This window comes from Neopelma chrysocephalum, unplaced genomic scaffold (assembly GCF_003984885.1).
Source record: "Neopelma chrysocephalum unplaced genomic scaffold, ASM398488v2 Primary Assembly neopelma1_62, whole genome shotgun sequence".
Lineage (NCBI taxonomy): Eukaryota > Metazoa > Chordata > Aves > Passeriformes > Pipridae > Neopelma > Neopelma chrysocephalum.
Genome location: NW_020897719.1, coordinates 8,035,618 through 8,053,117, shown reverse-complemented (window position 1 = coordinate 8,053,117; position 17,500 = coordinate 8,035,618). Strand labels below are relative to the sequence as shown.

The window sequence follows — 17,500 nt, the reverse complement described above, 5'->3', positions numbered from 1 at the left end:
AACCATCATGAAGAATAATATAAATGCTTTGATAGTTCTACTGGGTTCCTCACTTAGAGATCAGCAAATGGTTAGTTTCTGTCAACATTTGTTTCACAGCAAAATTCCGAGTTTTCGTAAGCATTTTTGACACTTTTCTAATTGTGTCAGTGCCTGGACTTTTCTTTAAATCTTGTCATCTTCTTTCTAGCTATGTCACGACATTTTCTGATTTACATTTTGAAGGGTTCTTTAAGCCAAAAGTTGTTTTTACTGATCAGTCAAATTGGTTTTGCCTGCATGAGAAACTATAATCTAACACCATTTTACGAAGAAATATAAACTGTGGGTTTGTGTCCGTAGTTGAAAGATATCAAAGTAAAGATATAGGTTTAGGTTTTGTTACATATACACAAATTTACCATGAAGAAGATCAGCTGTACTTTCTTGAAACCAATGCATATGTTTCCAAATATGAAACTAGTCCACAGCACTCAATGTGAAACTTCTTGAGCCATTCAGAATACCTCAAAAGAATTATAGGTAATTGTAGTGTCCTCAAATTATCTTAAAAACAATTGATACTGGATAAACAAAAATGAAGGTGAAAATGGCTTTTGTAGCTTTAAGTCATTTATTGAAAGTTATTTGTCACTTTACCCTAAATCCTTTCCATTATTAGTAAAGTGAAGCAAAGCTGGCGTTTTCTGTCTTAATCCTCCTTCTCAGATGCTTGGCTTTTTTTTTTTTTTTTAAACAAGCTGCTAGGTAAACCATTTTCTGAGCAGAAGTTGCAGTTCACTTCATAAACCAGGCAATCTTCAAAGTTGTCATAAGCATATTACAGAAATACACACTACTAGACTGGGGTAGTGTACCTTATTAATATTTCACTTTGGTACAATATACTTGCATTAACTCTCTTAACACAGGTATCATATTGTTTCAAGTCAGAGAACCTGAAACATCGCAACAAAGATTAGACTGAGAACAAAGCCTTGAAAACTACAGCCATTAGTCCTGTCATCCCCTATAAAGTTAATGGGTTGGGAAAATGGTCAAACTTTGGACTAAAAGTTGATATTTAATTGAAAGAAAATGTTTTTTAATTGTAATGGGGATTTTGCATTAGTGTGAACATGAAAAGGTACTAAAGAAGCTAATCTAAAGTTATGTATTGATTTCCATCTTAACACTAGTGTAAAATGAAGGAGTACTTCTATTTCATAAACAAACTCACCTATTCAGCATCATGACATCTTATTTGTTTTCAGGGCACAGAAGACAGACTTGAATGAAAAGAAGAAATAACAAAATATTCTCGGACATTTTTTGCTGGTGTTTAGGACAAAAGCCATCACACTGCTGTAAACCCTGATTGACTCTGCACCAGAATTATCAAGATGTTATATGTCACTTTCACATCTTCCAGGGTTATTTGGTTCAGGAAAGCAAGAACATCTGTAAACCTAGCACTACACTGCCTTAATCAAAATGGTTTTAGTGATCATGGATTATAACAGCAGACCTGACATAATGGATGTGCAAAGTCTGCCCACAGAATTAGCATCACTATAGCCTACATGGATAGATGTATTTAGAAAAATATGGTTTTTCTTGAAAAGGAGAATGCTTAAGCTAAATGAATTTAAATTCTTAGTATTAATAATACTTAGAACGCTGCATCGAATTTAGGAGATTTCATTTTCTTTTAAATACAAACTTATATAAATCAGGTTCTTTTAAATCCTATACAGTTTTAACCAATAATAAGCTGTTGTTTTGACATTCCACTTAATGCACTAATAAACAAAAATTTATCAAGAGTGATACTTACCTAAGACTTGCAAGTCAGTATAGGTTACTTCATTTAAAAGTGAAAGATGGAGAAGGCATTGCAAATACTTTACGAACAGTATTGCTATAATTCTGTTATAAAAGTTATTGTTATACTGAGTGCTTATGGTCTGCTGTTAAGGTGCTTCTGTAATATACCCTGTAGATTACCATTTGTAAACACATCTTTTTGATGTTTCTGCCAACATCCTGGCAACAAAGCAGTGCAATTTCAAATGAGCTAATTAACTTAATTGTTGATGAAGCATGAAACAGTTCATTCACCCTGTTAGCTGCACCATGACAACATAAGAGTCTCAGCCCCTGAAGTTACCATCTATATAAGCCTGTCTGTAGCTTTCCATTAAGATCTATTGCATGCCAAATGAGTATGGCTCTTCTAACAAAGACCAGTCCATAATGTACATGGGTAGAAAATCAGTGCTGTTGTTGAAAATTCAAATGAACACAGAAATACTAGTAAATACTTTAAAATTAAAAAAAGGAAAAAATGCAGAAACCCATTGCAGTTTGAAGCTGTAGATGAAAAGAAAGAGCTGTGCATTTTATTTTCTAAATGTTGTGATTTAGATGATAACTGCCTAAAACAAATGCTGAAAGATGAAAACTTTTGACATCACTATTCAGTCCTCAAAGGTGCAAACCCACCTGTTCATAGTGTTTTTTTCCCTATGTATATTGTGCACATACAAGAATAAAAACAAAAACGGATTAGCAAGTGAGAGTTAAATGGTCATGCTTAGTCCCTTGTGCTTTTTTATTTATACTGCACACATTAATTCCCACTTTGCACAAACTGTCAGAGTTTAGGATGTGCTTCTTCATACTCCTACTATCCAATAAAAATCTAAAGCATTTCTTCAAATTTTCAGAGGCTCCATTTCAGTAAAGGATAATAAGAGGATTAAACACTGTGCTACTGAAAGGCCTGCAAAAGTGTTCGACATGAAAGAAAGGATAACAATTTGACCCTCTGACAATAGTCTCGATTATCCAGTTGCTTGAAATACACAAAAAAAATATCTCTGCTATGGTTTACAGTAAAATTTTGTTTGCCATCTTTCTCTCTCCCTGGCCTTAAACAATTCTGTAGTAATGAATAAAAATTCACCTACTTTAAAAATTGTCCAAAATCTTCACAAACACTTTCACAGCCAGGCCATTTGCAAACTCCATGACCATAGAGAGTATGTGAGGCCCCAGTTTCCTCATGTGACGAGCTGTAGCAAAAGAATAAGGCATCAGATTCATCTCAAAAGCCATAATCGTTGGAGGCTGCTAGCGCCTGTCAGGTTACGATCAGTGACAAACAGGTCAAAACAGGTCAATTTAGCTCAGAGCAGTCAGAAAAATTTAATCGTTCTATTGAATAGTTCAACTGCCAAGGCTAGATGATGTTCCAATTAGAGAAGAAATAGAGCCAAAGATGACTGTTAATAAAGGATGAAAAAACGGGATGACTGTATAATACCATATGCTAATTATGCCATATGACCTTGGTGTAACATTTACCTATAAATAAAAAATACACTCACAAGTGATCAATTCTGAGAAGAAATATTGAAGACCGACAGTCAGAATTTATGAATATTGTGAATGCTCAAAAAATATTTGAATTTTCTACTTAAATGTGTATAAAAATAAAGTTGCTTCCATTAATGAATATTTCTGTTCACAAACATTGCTTCCATTAGCTATTTGGCTTCATAAAAATCCCTAGCTGTATTCTGTGTCTTTTTTTGGAACCTCTGCAATAGCTTCATCCATGATAAGTTATCAAAGAAATTCAGGGAATGGTTCTGCATATGTGGGTGTCAGCTACACATCCTGAAGCAAAGAAACATTCTATGAGATACAACCACAAAAGTACTACTAACTAAAAGTACTACCATAAATGCATTCAGATTTTTAATTAATACAAAATAATGATGGAAAAATGTTCTCACAGTCACATGAGGACAAGAGACATTTCAATCATAGTCTCATAATTTAAATATTAAAATAATTAAATGGAATATTTATTTGAAAAAAATTTACCGATTATACAAATTAAATTTCATCTTATATTAAGATCATCTACACCTGACTACACTAATATATTCACTGATAAGTGCTACCGATACTATGTACTGTTGTATGCATTTAATCCATTACTTGAAATTAAGGAACAATGAAGAATATCTGTCAATATGTCTGAAAAATGATTTTAACTTTATCCGTATAGTGGAATTCTACACTAACACCACAGAAAATTTGTATGAAATATGTCAACTGTGTTACTGTCATGCACAAAAGAAGGAAAAAGCAGTAGTTCTTTTCACAAGGACCAAATGAGAACTTCTTTAATATACTGTTATGAAGCACTTTTAACATAGAATCTTTGCACTGAATTACAGCCTCGAAAACTCATATAGACGTACATTTTCAACGACACCAGGAGTGTGTTTCAACAGTAAGGGCCTGACTGCTAGATGTGTTAACTCAAATATGAATGAAACTATGTGCCTTACAAAATTGTGCCTGCAAATGTGCATTTACACCTCTGCACCAGCCCACTCGATTCTGTGATTTAAGTTCAGGTGTTGTAAAACCACAGGTGGGTAAATTTGTTGTGTCTGCACAATTAGATATTGTTATGCCATATTGATAAACAATTCTGAAAAATCAGGTCTCCACGGTCTCTTAAGTAACCTGTATTAGGTGTGGTTTTGTGATTGGAAATAATGTGACATGATGTTATACAACAGCTTTACGTCAAATGAGAAGCACAGTTGAAATCTCATCAGAATTACCTGTCTCGCCTTGCATTTAGAACTGAAGACTGTCCATTCACTATGGAATGATGAGTTATTGGTGGTGATGCTTTGGAAGTGGTGGAGGAGGTAGTAGAGGAGGAATTGTTAGTAGTGAGGTCTAGCCCTCCGTGTTTAATGCCATTGTCTTCCATACTGTGAACTCCAGTCACTTCTTTCCATAACTGCTGAATCTCAGCAGGACTTAAGCCAGCTATAAAATGAAAGAGAGCCCCACTAATATAACAAAGTAAAGAGTTTCATATAATGACCTCAGTGTTATTAAGGGATTAATGCCAACAATAAAGCTGATGCTGTTTTTCCAGGACAATCGACATGTAATAAAACATAAATTTGTCTTCAGTTAGAATTCAGGTAATCTAACTACCCTCTCTTGTGTTGTAAACAGTCAATTAAAAATCATCAATTTTACACTTCTTCTGAAAACATAGCTCAAGGATCAAAGAGTGCAAGTTCTTTGCAACTACTTCTTAAAAAAAACCCCAATCCTAAATTTACTACAAACAAGATTTTTGTTGTCTGCTTACTCAATTTCTTGACACGCAAAAATAACTCAATACATCTCAGTTAACTTAGGTTTTATAATTCTTCTTAATCAAACATATAATGGAAAAAAGAAAAACATATTACACCAAACATACAAGCACTGATATTCTCTTAAACACTTAACAAGAGCTGGATAAAGGGGAAGAAGACTGGAGGGAGGAAAATCAGAAGAGAAAAATCAAATAATCTATGAGATCATAACAGGTTTAACATTTTATCAGAATGTATCTGACCTTAATTAATGACATTCATGTATTCATTAGTTCTTTGTAATATTTACAAAAAATATCCCATTTAAAAATATGTCCTAAGAGGCAAACCCAAAGACAAAACTACAGTGCTGAGCTACATACTTGTGACCACTTGAGTTTTTCAGTACCAGCCGACTAGAAAGCTAGCAGCACTTGGATTTCACAGATTTTACAGAATATTCTGAGTTGGAAGGGACCCACAAGAATCATTGAGTCCAACTCTTAAGTGCATGGCCTATATGGGAATCAAACTCACGATCTTGGAGTTATTAGCAAAATTGGCCCATTTACAACTCTCTCAACACAGGGAGTGAAATTACATGTAGTGTAGACCATCAAATTTCTCCACTATATTTCTTTATCCAGCTCTACTGTAGAAAACAAATCAGAGGGTTTAGATAGGAGAAAGGAGACTGTTTTGCCAGTCTTCTGGGGTGATGGGCAGCCACATAAAATTTGAAGAGCTCCTCAAACTTCTCTGCTATATGCACAGTACTATTCTGGAGTCTAGCCACCAGATCTATGCAGATAGAGCTTAAACTTGCTCTCTACTCTGCTTGCAGCCTGGAAACTTGTAGTTTCCAGGATTCATCCTGGGCCACAAATAGCAATGTCTTGTTGAAAGTATTGATACATATGTGTTAGGGCTGTCTGGCTCGAGTTTTCATGAAGTCATGGAAAACTCCAGTACAATATGTTTCTGCCTGAAGTAAAGACTCCCAAAACACAGGCAAGAGAAGGGCTGTGAGCATTCTCTTATCTTGCCACAAACATGCAGCTAAGATAGGAAATTCAGATTTTGAAAGATGAAGAGTTCATCAGAAATGTATACACCTTATGTCATTGCCAGACTTTGTAAGTTTGACATCTCTCTTTTGAAGAATAGTAAATTAAATGCAGAAAAGAATGTGAAGCTCAGAGAGCTTCTTGGGAAAGACCTGATTTCACAGCCAGGTTTTTCAGCCTGACAGCGTTTGGTTAAGAGGTATCTTAAAATGTAATACTGTCTTCTGTATCTCATCTCAACTGAAATTAGGTAAGACATGCTCATGGTATCTAGATCTGATGGAATGCAAAACATTCAAAATGCAGATGCTGTCTGAATCAATTTTTTGCTCTTTTTATTTTACAAAAGAGCTCAAATTTCTGGTTCTGAAAAGTACTAGAAAGCATCTATTCATTCAAACTACCCCCTGAGTATATTTTTGTTTGGTAAACAAGATATAATAGAAAGATGCAAAGACTGGTTTTCACTGTTTGGCAAATCTGTTTATTAGATAATGTTTTATTTTGAGAACATATAAACTCAGACTACTAAAACAGATTCAACAAAAAATTATGAAAAAGCACAGTAATAGTTCTTAGTAGCTGTGTCACCATGAAGTATAGAAAGCTGTAAAAAAAATAGACTAGTAGTTATTTACAAAAATAATTTCTAGAGGTAGTGTGGAAACAAAATGGTTTTTAATGTGAAAGCTTTTTTTTTTAATGGGAAAGCAGCTCATTTTTAGACTACTGCTTTGCGTCCTGCTTTAATACCTCAGATACCAACAACCATTGGCAAACTCTGCTAACGACAAAGTGAAAAAGAGTTGATTGGAATGTAAGTACTAAAACTGGAGTTTATATCATATTTGTATAGTGAAAAGCTAGGTTTTAAGGAATCAAGCAAAGAAGCCAGGCTTTAATTTACTGTATTAGAGAGATGGGTAGCGGTATTGATGGTAATACTAGTTGTAATTGTTTAATGAAGGTAAGAAATTACTGCTGAGTTCATGAGGTATGTTCCAGCAACACTGCAAATAAACCATTTTAATATAGTAAATAACAGTTACCTGCAAATGTAATCACAAATCAAAATGAAAAGTAAGGTATTCATTTAGGTGGCATGATATACACAGTACATTATTTACTTCAAAGTCTTCCTTTCCTCCTGCTGTTGAACAAAATAAACTAATTTTGAACTGAAAAAAATTAAAACCAAGAATAAACCCACCTGTTTGGATAATCAGAGGGCAAACATCGTGTCTTGCAGACACAATAGAGAGAAATTTCACTGAAGATTGTAAAACCTTGGGTCCTAGGAGAGCTGAGAAAGAGTCATCCCATAGGCTGGGTGAATGTAGGAGGGCCAGAGGCAGCTGGAGCAATGGCCTGTCCCATGGGCAGGAATCTCCTGCCCCTCTGGGTACCTGTTGGGCAACCCCTTCCACTGCAGAAAGCTATGGATGGAGCTGTGCCTCCAGGCTGCCTAGCTCCCCTAGATGTTTATTTTTTTTTAATCAGAAAGAAATTTCTCTCTAGGCTCAGGCTGGTTAATTTTATCACTTCTTCAGAGCACCCTGAAAGGCTGCCTTTTAGGATAAAAGGATTAAGGGCAGGCATTTAAAACGTATAAAGTTAATAAACAGATTTGTAATTAATTGTAAATTACGGCAATTTTGTGGTTTCTATGTCTAAGAAAGTCCAAGTCTCTTTTTACAAGAGACCTATAAAATGGCTGACAGATAATTCAGTCTGGATGTAAAAGTAGGGTAAATTTTAAAGTTTCATAGGTTATGACAACCTTTAAAATACCACACTACATTACAGGGGAAAGGATCAAAAGAGGACCCAGAGTGGAATAAAAGTTAGGGACTATAACAAAAAGGGCAAATACTGATTTGCTATGAAATTTACAAATGCTAAGAATTTGTTAATTTTTAGGTTAGTTTCATAACTCTTTTCACCTCTATCTACTCTATTTTTATGTTTGAATAAATGCTTAATAAATCTATCACTTATAAAAGCCATCTATGCAATTGTTTTTCATTTCCCAACATGGACCAATCAAAACTTGGGGTCTGGGGGCTTTTTGTTTGTTTGGGTTTTTTTATTGCTGTGATTTAAAATTCTTTGCATTTAACTAGCATCAATGCAGCAATACATGTAAGTAACTCAAAGCAAGCCACTGTTTTTGGATACCGCATAGTGAAGACCTTGTCACAAAATAGATGCTAAAACACCTATTGCATCTTATTTGCGACACTTGGCCACCAAGAAGACATGGTAAACATTCCTGTTCTTTAAAGGCAGGAGCTATACTTGAAGAAAATACTGTTTATTCCTGCAAACCTAACAGGTGTACTTTTAGGTTACACCTTTTTACACCTTTTCACACCTTTTCACACTAACAAATGAAAACCCCATGCTATCTTTGCTCATAATAATTTGTGGTTTATGGGACTGTTTATGACCAATAACTTATAAACTTGAATCCTTGTGTGTTACTTTCAGTGTTCTAGTCATCCACATAACTCAGCAATCTGAATGGATGCATATAAAAATATTTGCATTACACATACGTAAATCTTTCTGTATAACATATCTTTTGCAGCACAACAGATGGAGAAAAACATCCTTTTACCACATCTAGTGTGTATTACCTTGATTCAATTCTGTAGTTTAATTTAAAAATGGAAGAATTAAATACTTGTCTGGAATTCATTATAACTAAAAAATATCAAGGCAAAAGAAAAAATAGATTAATTTACTTTAACTACAACAATCCATATATATTTTAACTGTAAAATATTTCATAATTTCTTCTTTCTTTACTATAAATCTTTTTTTTGTCATGACTTCAGTTGAACTTAATTCTTTGAGTAAAAGAAAGCTCCTAAAAAGAACTGTTTACTAGTTCTCCTAAAAACCATTTTAAAAGCTATTATTTTTTCTATGTTTTTATTCTAGACGTGGATGAATGAGTGTTGCATTAAACTAACGAATATCAGTGCAACTGGGTAGGAGTGCTGAGGGAAATCTGTGGGGATTGCTTAATGTGAGAGAAAACCTGAGGAATTCCTCTTGAAACACATGGCACAAGAGGAGTTGCAAAAGGTAAAGCTGTTCAGAGGGAGGTTGTGTTTCAATTGCTTTTTTCCATTAAGGTCCAGTGTGACTCTGTGCAAAAAGAAACCAGCATTATCAGTCTCACATGTCCAAATTCATGAATCAACTTATCTCCCCATTGCTATTCGCAAAAAATAATAGGACTCTTTTTCATCGTGGTTTTTATGACTGTGGATATGCTTGTGTCATAGCTTTTTCACACAACACAACGTATGGAATCAACACATTTATTTGGATCTCTGATTTTCTGGTGGGTGGGGGTTTGTTTGTTGGTTTGGGGTTTTGTTTTGTTTGCTTGTTTTGGTTTGGTCTGATTGGGTTTTATTGTATACCCTGTCTATATACTGTGTACTCTGCTTTTGCAGAGTATTTCTGAAGCTTCGATTTCATAATAGTTATCTGGTGGAGGAGCTAATTACATGCATAAAAACCAATTAAAAATAATGTTACCTGTCATGAAAACAGTCTAAACAATGCTCATTTCAGGACTGGGGCACCAGAGATCAGATTATTGTGTAATTTTTTATGACAGGCATTTAGCTCAACTCTCTATGGTAAAACAAACAGAAACACATACCTTGCAGGTTATAGACAGAGTCCTTAGATGGGAAGACTTTGACTTTATCTTAAAATGTAAGCAGTATTTATCTCCAAGTTAATTTACTTTTCAAAACTGTGTGCCCTATTTTCTTTCAGCATTGAGAAATCCTGATCAAAGTGAAAAAGGAATTTAATTTTTTTTTTCAGAAATTCTTTACTGTTATTTGTCAGTCATAGTTCATTGCTATTGGAATCACCATCTCAAAACTGGTTGTCATATTTAACCTATTTCATACAAAGGAATAGCAAAGAAAATGAATGCTAAGGCTTGTCCCTAAATTCTCTTGTCATAAATTGAAGATTCAAAGTGCTTTTCAATGCCAGACACTTTACTTTCTTGCAAGAAAAAGAAAAAAAACTGATTTTTTTGAATGGCTTTAATATCACTGTCTGAAGTATTTTATATCTGCTTATATTCCACAAAATCAGATTTCAGTGATTCCAGAGAAAAGCAACAATTCTTGAATTGTGATGCTATTAGAAATTGTTTTCAGCATATAAAGTCAATAAACATGCACCTTCCATCTGGAAAAAAACCACTAAAATGCTGCTTTTCTTCATAAAACTATGCTGCAAAATTTATCAGCTTCCAGAAAATTTGGTAATATAATAAAGTTTCTATTACAAAGTATGTTTAAGTGTCATAACAGGAAACTTCTGAAGTTCAGATGCAAATAGAATGATTAAAAAGTTGTGAATTTAGAAATTACTCCAATCACATATTATTCAAATACCTTGTGGCAGAGACTGGACAGGAAGAGCAGACTGGCCAGGTGGGATAGAAATGAGTCCCTGACGCTGAAGATTCAGCAGATGTTGCTGCTGCTGAAGTTGTTGCATCTGGAGGAGCTGCTGCTGGAAGACGAGCTGCTGCGCTGCCAACTGCTGCTGCTGCTGCTGCTACAAAGAAAAAGAAAAAGCAAATGCAGCAGAAAAAGTAAAGTGTATAGTAAAGGCTAGAAAGCCAAAACCATAAAATCAACTTCTTTCCCTTTAATCTAAGTTATTAAATAATAATGCTATTTGTAGAATACTCAGGCAGTGAAAGCATTTGAAATTTTCTATTATGTTCATTCAAGCTACTAGGTGTTAGGGAAAATGGCAACATCCACTTGACACACTAAAGAAAAGGGTCAAGAGAAAGTATATAACAACTGATTCAAACAAAAAAAAAAAGCTCAGCTTATGGAAGATGATAACAAATTTATCTATGCTAAAAGTGTAACTTTTAACAGCAGCCTGTGATTTGAAGGCACTCTTGTTTTTCCAGTTGACTAAATTTGGTTGGCAGTGGCCCATGAACATGGTCTCCAGTGATCTGTTAGTAAACTGGGATGTAGCCTTCCTTTCACTGGCCTGTTAGCTTGCTCCCTTTTCTTGTTGGAATATATTACAAGGAGCACGGCATTCAAGGCAATGAAGTGCCCTATTATGGAGCAAAAGTATAGGTTCCAATTTTGTGAGGCATTTCAAGACAAACTTGAGTCTACAAAGACTCAGGAGGGGTATGAGAAGGCAGTCACACTTCAGAAAAAGACAAGCTGCTGTGGAAGACCTTTCCTTTCTAGTTTAGGGAAAAGAGAAACTTCTGATGCACTCACTGGAAAACAGACTGCATAATGGAGCAAGTCATGTGGATTGCCCAGAGCCTCCGGAGAAATAAGGGAGCAATTTCTATTCTGTAGTTGATGGCTGTCTGAAATTCTATTCACAAATCCAAACAGAAACAAAGCCTCAGGAGGTCACAACTGCTTCCTCGACGTTTGCATAATAGGCAGCTTGAAGACAACGTCTAGGATACCTGCTGATCAATTTAACTACTTCAACGTGTTTTGTTTGTATTATGTTTATATTTGATGCAGTTTGCTGACAAGTGCAAGCTAGGCCTGAGAAACCCACTTGTCAGGTTGATTTATGAGTACATCAAACTGTAACTTTCCACTCGCCACTTCAAACCTACAGTAGCAGTTCATTAATCAGGGGCCTGTGACTTTGAAATCTGTGCTCAGTTGCTCTTTTTCAGCCATGGACTAAATTTGCATGCTCTCTGAGCTGTGCCACTGAGCAAAGTAAGGCTCCTTCCCCAACACAGATTGCCTGTAAATGCAAGATAATCAGTACGGAGTCCACCACACAGCTTGTTCTTTGCACACTTGGATTCATTAGCGAACATTAGACGACAGCAGCACTAGACTGCTCAAATCCTGTGTCTCAGAAAGGGGAGCAGAAGAATTATACCAGCCCTGCTATTAAGCCCAGTAAAAACATAAGAACAAATCTTTGATAGTTGCAAAGGAAAAGATCTAAACTGATCTTGTCTTTTCCAAGCTTCTGACAGCTCAGACTAGTATGCATCAGCAAGGGTCTTAGCTCCTACCTCTTTTGCTTGCTTTCCTGGATGCTGTTGCTGCTGTTGTTGCTGTTGCTGCTGCTGCTGCTGTTGCTGTTGTTGCTGCTGCTGCTGTTGCTGTTGTTGCTGCTGTTGTTGCTGCTGCTGCTGCTGTTGCTGCTGCTGCTGCAAAAGCTGAAGATGTAACTGCTCTTGCTGTTTCTTGTAAAACTCTTGTAGTTGTTGCTGAATAAACCATTTTGACTTTAATAAATAAAGGCAAAAGTTTCAAGTATTATAAATCTCCTAAACTCTTCTAGATTGGCATATGGTAGAGTAGCCATTAAGAATCACCTCATAACAAAAAAAATGTGATTTGAAGAGGCAGATCTGCATACATTTTTTTCCAAGGCGGTTCTGAAATTTTCCAATGCAGATTCCAAAATATCCTAAACAAAAGGGTATAGAAAATCTGTATTCTAAAGGCAATGCAAGAGCCAAATTAACTCCTCAAATAACTATACCTAAGTTCCTCACATGTCCTATGTAACACATCAGAAGCTGCACTCATCCACTTGCAAGAAACCTACAAGTCACTAAGGCCAAACAAAACTGTCTGCTTCTGAGGGGAAAAAAGTAATTAATCTGTCAATCTGCTTAGCAGGATGCTGGATTCACAACTGAAGGTGAATTGCCTGTAATGATCATGGTACTGGATATTAAAATGTTTAAACATACAGTTCAGTGATTGAGCTATGACTATGACAAACAGACACATAATTTTCTGTATGACAATTAAGCATGCACCCAAAAATTCACTCTGCCTTACACCAAGGCATGATCATTGACACTATCATTACTGTATGAATAACAAGTTCATGCATTTTTCACTTAACTGACAGATTTTGTACTAAGGAAACAGCAACCTCCTTCCTCTTTTGAGCCTTATCTGGTACCAATTTTTTGTATGAAAAAAATAAAATAAAAAAATGTTTCCCCTGATGAACAAGCTGTTATGTTTGAATTTCATAACCGCATCCATTTATGTGACTAAAGGGAGCACTACAGAGTTATGAATTTTAAAGCAACAATTATCTGCAACTCTATTTTCACTTCCTTTGGCAGGTCTACAATTAAAATGTGCCTAAGCACTTGAAAATTTGAATATCAATTTGTTTGGTATTTTTAATGCATCTGCCACTGCTGCTGCTGTTTTTAATATTATATTTAATATTTGAAAATACAATTTCACACTTCTGCAATTGAAACAAGAAATTTAAAGACTGAGAAGTTTTGCATTTATTTTCATTCTTTTTTGTTGTAATGAACAATGAAATATTACAAAGTAAGACCCATACAATCTGGCTGACATTTGTGTGAATGCCCTGTGCTAACAGTCCAAAGCAGGTAACCCACATTACCTGCTGCAACATAACTGCTTGCTGCTGTTGGAGAAGTGCTTGAAGCTGCTGCGGAGACAACACTTGCTGCTGGAGAATCTGCTGCATTTGCTGAGGGGTGATCACCTGGGGAGTCATCATGGCCACTGACACAGGCACCTGCACAGGGAAAGAAAGATGTCATCGTCAAACACACTTTACTTTGCCTATACCACAGTTGTAGATCTTTTTTATTTTGTACCAAAGATGGACCATAACTTCTACATAGTATTTATCACTGCAAAGTTCCAGTTTCAGTCAGAATCTGTTATTTTAAGGCCACAGTACTGTGGCACTCTATTTCCAGAAGCATCAGGTTCGATCAGACTCAAGTTTTATGTTTTTCATCTCTCATGTATTCCTGCAAGAAATTTAAGCATTGGCTAGTACAAATGTGTATTTAAAAATAAATGATCACATGGCAGGGCTCTCAATACTTCATAATCAATCACCTTATCAAATGTCATAATATTACAAAGAGAAAAATCTATTGAGACTGTTTCAAAGGATATGATTAAAACAGACAGCAAAGTAAGTATCTTAAAGCAGTAAATGTTTTCCACAATAAAGACACTTAGCCTAAAAAAAATTTTGCATAATACAACTCTTCAGTAGAAGGAAAACCTTCTTGCTCAGCTAGTCTTTTAAGGAGGTCTGACTTACACAGGAATAAAAATGTCATGGACATATTGGAGTACAGAGCAAAGGCTGCCACCTCAGTCACCCAGTCTCTGCAGAGAGAATTGGGTTCTCAGTCACTCCTAAGTGAACACTGAAACTTGGGAAGCCTTGGCATGAGATTATTAGCTTGTCCCCTGAACTCAAGAATGCATTTTTGTGTAGGTGTTGTTTTGGACATGGTTTTATTTTCCACTTGTTACACACTGAGATCAAGTGTCTGCATATGCATAAACATCCACATACACACATGTTCAACGGAATATATGTGAGAGCTGGAAAGACACAGCAAGTACATGTGGTTCTGTATGTAAGAGAAAAGCCCTGTGGAAGAGCCTAAAGTGTGTGTCGAGCGGCTGTGGCAGACACACAGTGTGAGACCATCGCTCCAGCTAACCAGGACACAGTCAAACAGCTGTCAGCAGGCCAGGTTTTCCACTCATGAAAAAGCAGCTGCTTGCTTGTCTAGCAAAATTCAAATCTTTTTTCTGTATATAATAGCAAGCTGGAATATAAATCCTGCTTTGTGAGATGTTGTGGGACATTCCAGTCTTCTGTAAATCAGTAAAAATAATATTATTATTAATAAGTTAAAACATGAGCCAACCTTAAGAGGAAAAACTCCTCTAATGTTTCTATTGCTTGAATCTACCCTAAAAGACTTTGTATAAATGTAACACTTAGAAGAAAAAAGAAATACAAATCTGCTTTTAAAAGAAATTACTTCATCTAATATTACACAGAATACCACTTTCCACATGATTCATTACAGCATAAACAATGGTTTTAAAACACTGATTAATGAAGAGACTGAAAGTAAACGTACCGGCCATTACTAAAAAGTCTGATAAACTTTTGCAAACAACAAGTGAATTTTAAGAATAAAAATTCTGAAGGTCTTGCTCTAAAATACAAGTGGAGAAGACAAACCAGATTTCCACTCAGAATCAGACACTTGTGGGAAGGAATTTAAGCTCAGCTATCACTGTACTCCTTCCATAGTCAACAGAATAAAGAACTCCTGAGCAAGTTTATCTGATTTAGTTTAGGCATCTATTTTAGCACGGAACTAACCCCACTCTCGGTTCACCTGTCTCTCTCCATTGAGTGCAGATTCACTTGAGTAAACACTTAACTTTCAGATGGTTAATGCTGGTCATTACACTTTATGATATCTAGAAGTTTTGTAGTATTGGAAACGCCACTTCTCTATACAATAATGTTTTATTTTAAGTTTAGTTAGTCCCACAGGCAAGACAAACAGGTTTTTAGAACTTTGGGATGCAAGAGCAAAGAGTAAAATTCATTAACTGGAGTCAGTACTCAATTCCCTCTGAAGTGACTAAAATTTCCTTTGTTTATGTGAGACCTGAAATTGCCTTCTTGTAACAGTTTCACCTCAGTGATACAACTAAACTACCACGTCACACAGATATGAGAAGGCAGAGAGACACTTTCCCAATTAAACCATTACCTTTAACCTTTAAACCCTGCAAGAATTTTTCTAACACTTACATGCTTACTACTATAAAATATAACAAAATGTGAGGGTGTTGTACACCACTTCTCTTACCTTTACATTCCCTCTGTCTTTCCTGGCTTGTGTATTTTCAAATACACAAGTAAAAGTTTTGATCTAAAGAGAGTGGAAATCAACTTAACTCTGTAAGTGGCTCTGATTTGTTCATAGTCTGTGCTAAAGAATCTAGCCAGTAAGATGCTTAGCAAGACTCGTGCTGCCACAAGAGTCCTCTATTCCTCAGTCTGAAATACAGATTCCCCTTCATCAGGCATATTTTTGCTAGCTTTTGTAGTATCTGCTCTGAATCTCCCTGACTGTACGTGCTCTTACTCTTGGAGATGCCTGCTTTGCAGTACACTCTTACAGCTTTTCTCTCAAAATTTGTTTTTCTTGTAATTTTCAACAGTCACTTTTAAGGTGAATAAGCTAAAGTAGAGAACCTAATATACTTGCTTTTCAGGATGACAGACAGAAGAATGAAAAAACCTGGCAGCCAAGATCATTAGTAAAAATACAGATTTATGTAGATAATATTGCCTTTAAAAGAATTTTATCTGATGATCCATATGTGTGTATCATACCTGATACATTTATACTTTCCAAAGGACAAGACATTTTGAAAACTACATGAACTTCACATTAGCAAAACATATTAAGCAAAGATATTTCTCTAATTGTCACTGGATAATATAAATTGGTACATTTCACAGCCTTCAGTGATACACCAGACTGTACTTTACGTCTTACTGGCATAGTGCTACTGTGCTATCTGGTTTGGAAGATTATCCCAAACCTGCTATTTTATGGCCAATTATGTGCACTAGGTATATTTCCTTTGTTTAATGTCCGTGGTTTTGAAGATTTCCAATCTGATTTTACAAAAATGTAGTAGAGAGGCAATCCCTGACTCTTTTTCATATAAATCTCTCAATGTATTGGAAATTAGTTCAGGTAGAGCAACCCAGTGAAAAGATATGGTCCTTCCTTTGAGTGGGCCACAAACTCCCAAAATATTCTTGGTCAAACCTCTCATGAAAAATTAAGTGACAAAGTGAATGTGATTTATGACTGCAACCCATTTGTTACAAGGCGTCCTCAAAGAAATTGAACTCCCAACTCTGCCATAAAGATGACTGCTACAGCAGCCCTACAAAGCAGAATGGATGGGACAGCCTCTGAAAATCACATAATCTGTTGGCTCCATGATGGACTCAGATGGAAGGCCCATCGTGTTTGGAAGAGTTTCTCATGTCCCCCATTTCTTTGGATTCCATTAAATAAAATTACAGATATGTAAACAAACAAATTTTTAACACATCTAAAAAGCATTTCAGGTGAGAATGACTGTAAACTGTTTAATACATGAGAATGTACTAATTAAAACAAAAAGAAAAACTATGACTCAGAATGAAAACATTGATATTGGAAATTAGATACAAGAACATAGCTGCAAAAATGAAGACAGAACTTCTTTGAAGATTAAGAAATCTGGATTTCTCCCAGATAAATTTAACAGAGAAATAATGGAGACTAAGATTTTGTATTTAACACCACTCTTTTGTTGTACATTAAAAATTCAGCTTTACCTCTAAAAA

General features: G+C 35.5%; 1 protein-coding gene across 1 annotated transcript in view; it reads right to left on the bottom strand.

Annotated features, from left to right (window-relative positions):
- Window positions 1–17,500, bottom strand: part of FOXP2 (forkhead box P2) — a 409,032-nt gene that overhangs the window by 46,782 nt on the left and 344,750 nt on the right. The window contains exons 6-11 of the mRNA XM_027682191.1: window positions 13,688–13,825; window positions 12,315–12,512; window positions 11,739–11,741; window positions 10,672–10,837; window positions 4,629–4,842; window positions 2,952–3,056 (exon numbers count right to left, since the gene is read on the bottom strand). Of these exons, the coding sequence (XP_027537992.1) occupies window positions 2,952–3,056; window positions 4,629–4,842; window positions 10,672–10,837; window positions 11,739–11,741; window positions 12,315–12,512; window positions 13,688–13,825 (824 nt within the window). The remainder of the gene's footprint in view (window positions 1–2,951; window positions 3,057–4,628; window positions 4,843–10,671; window positions 10,838–11,738; window positions 11,742–12,314; window positions 12,513–13,687; window positions 13,826–17,500) is intronic.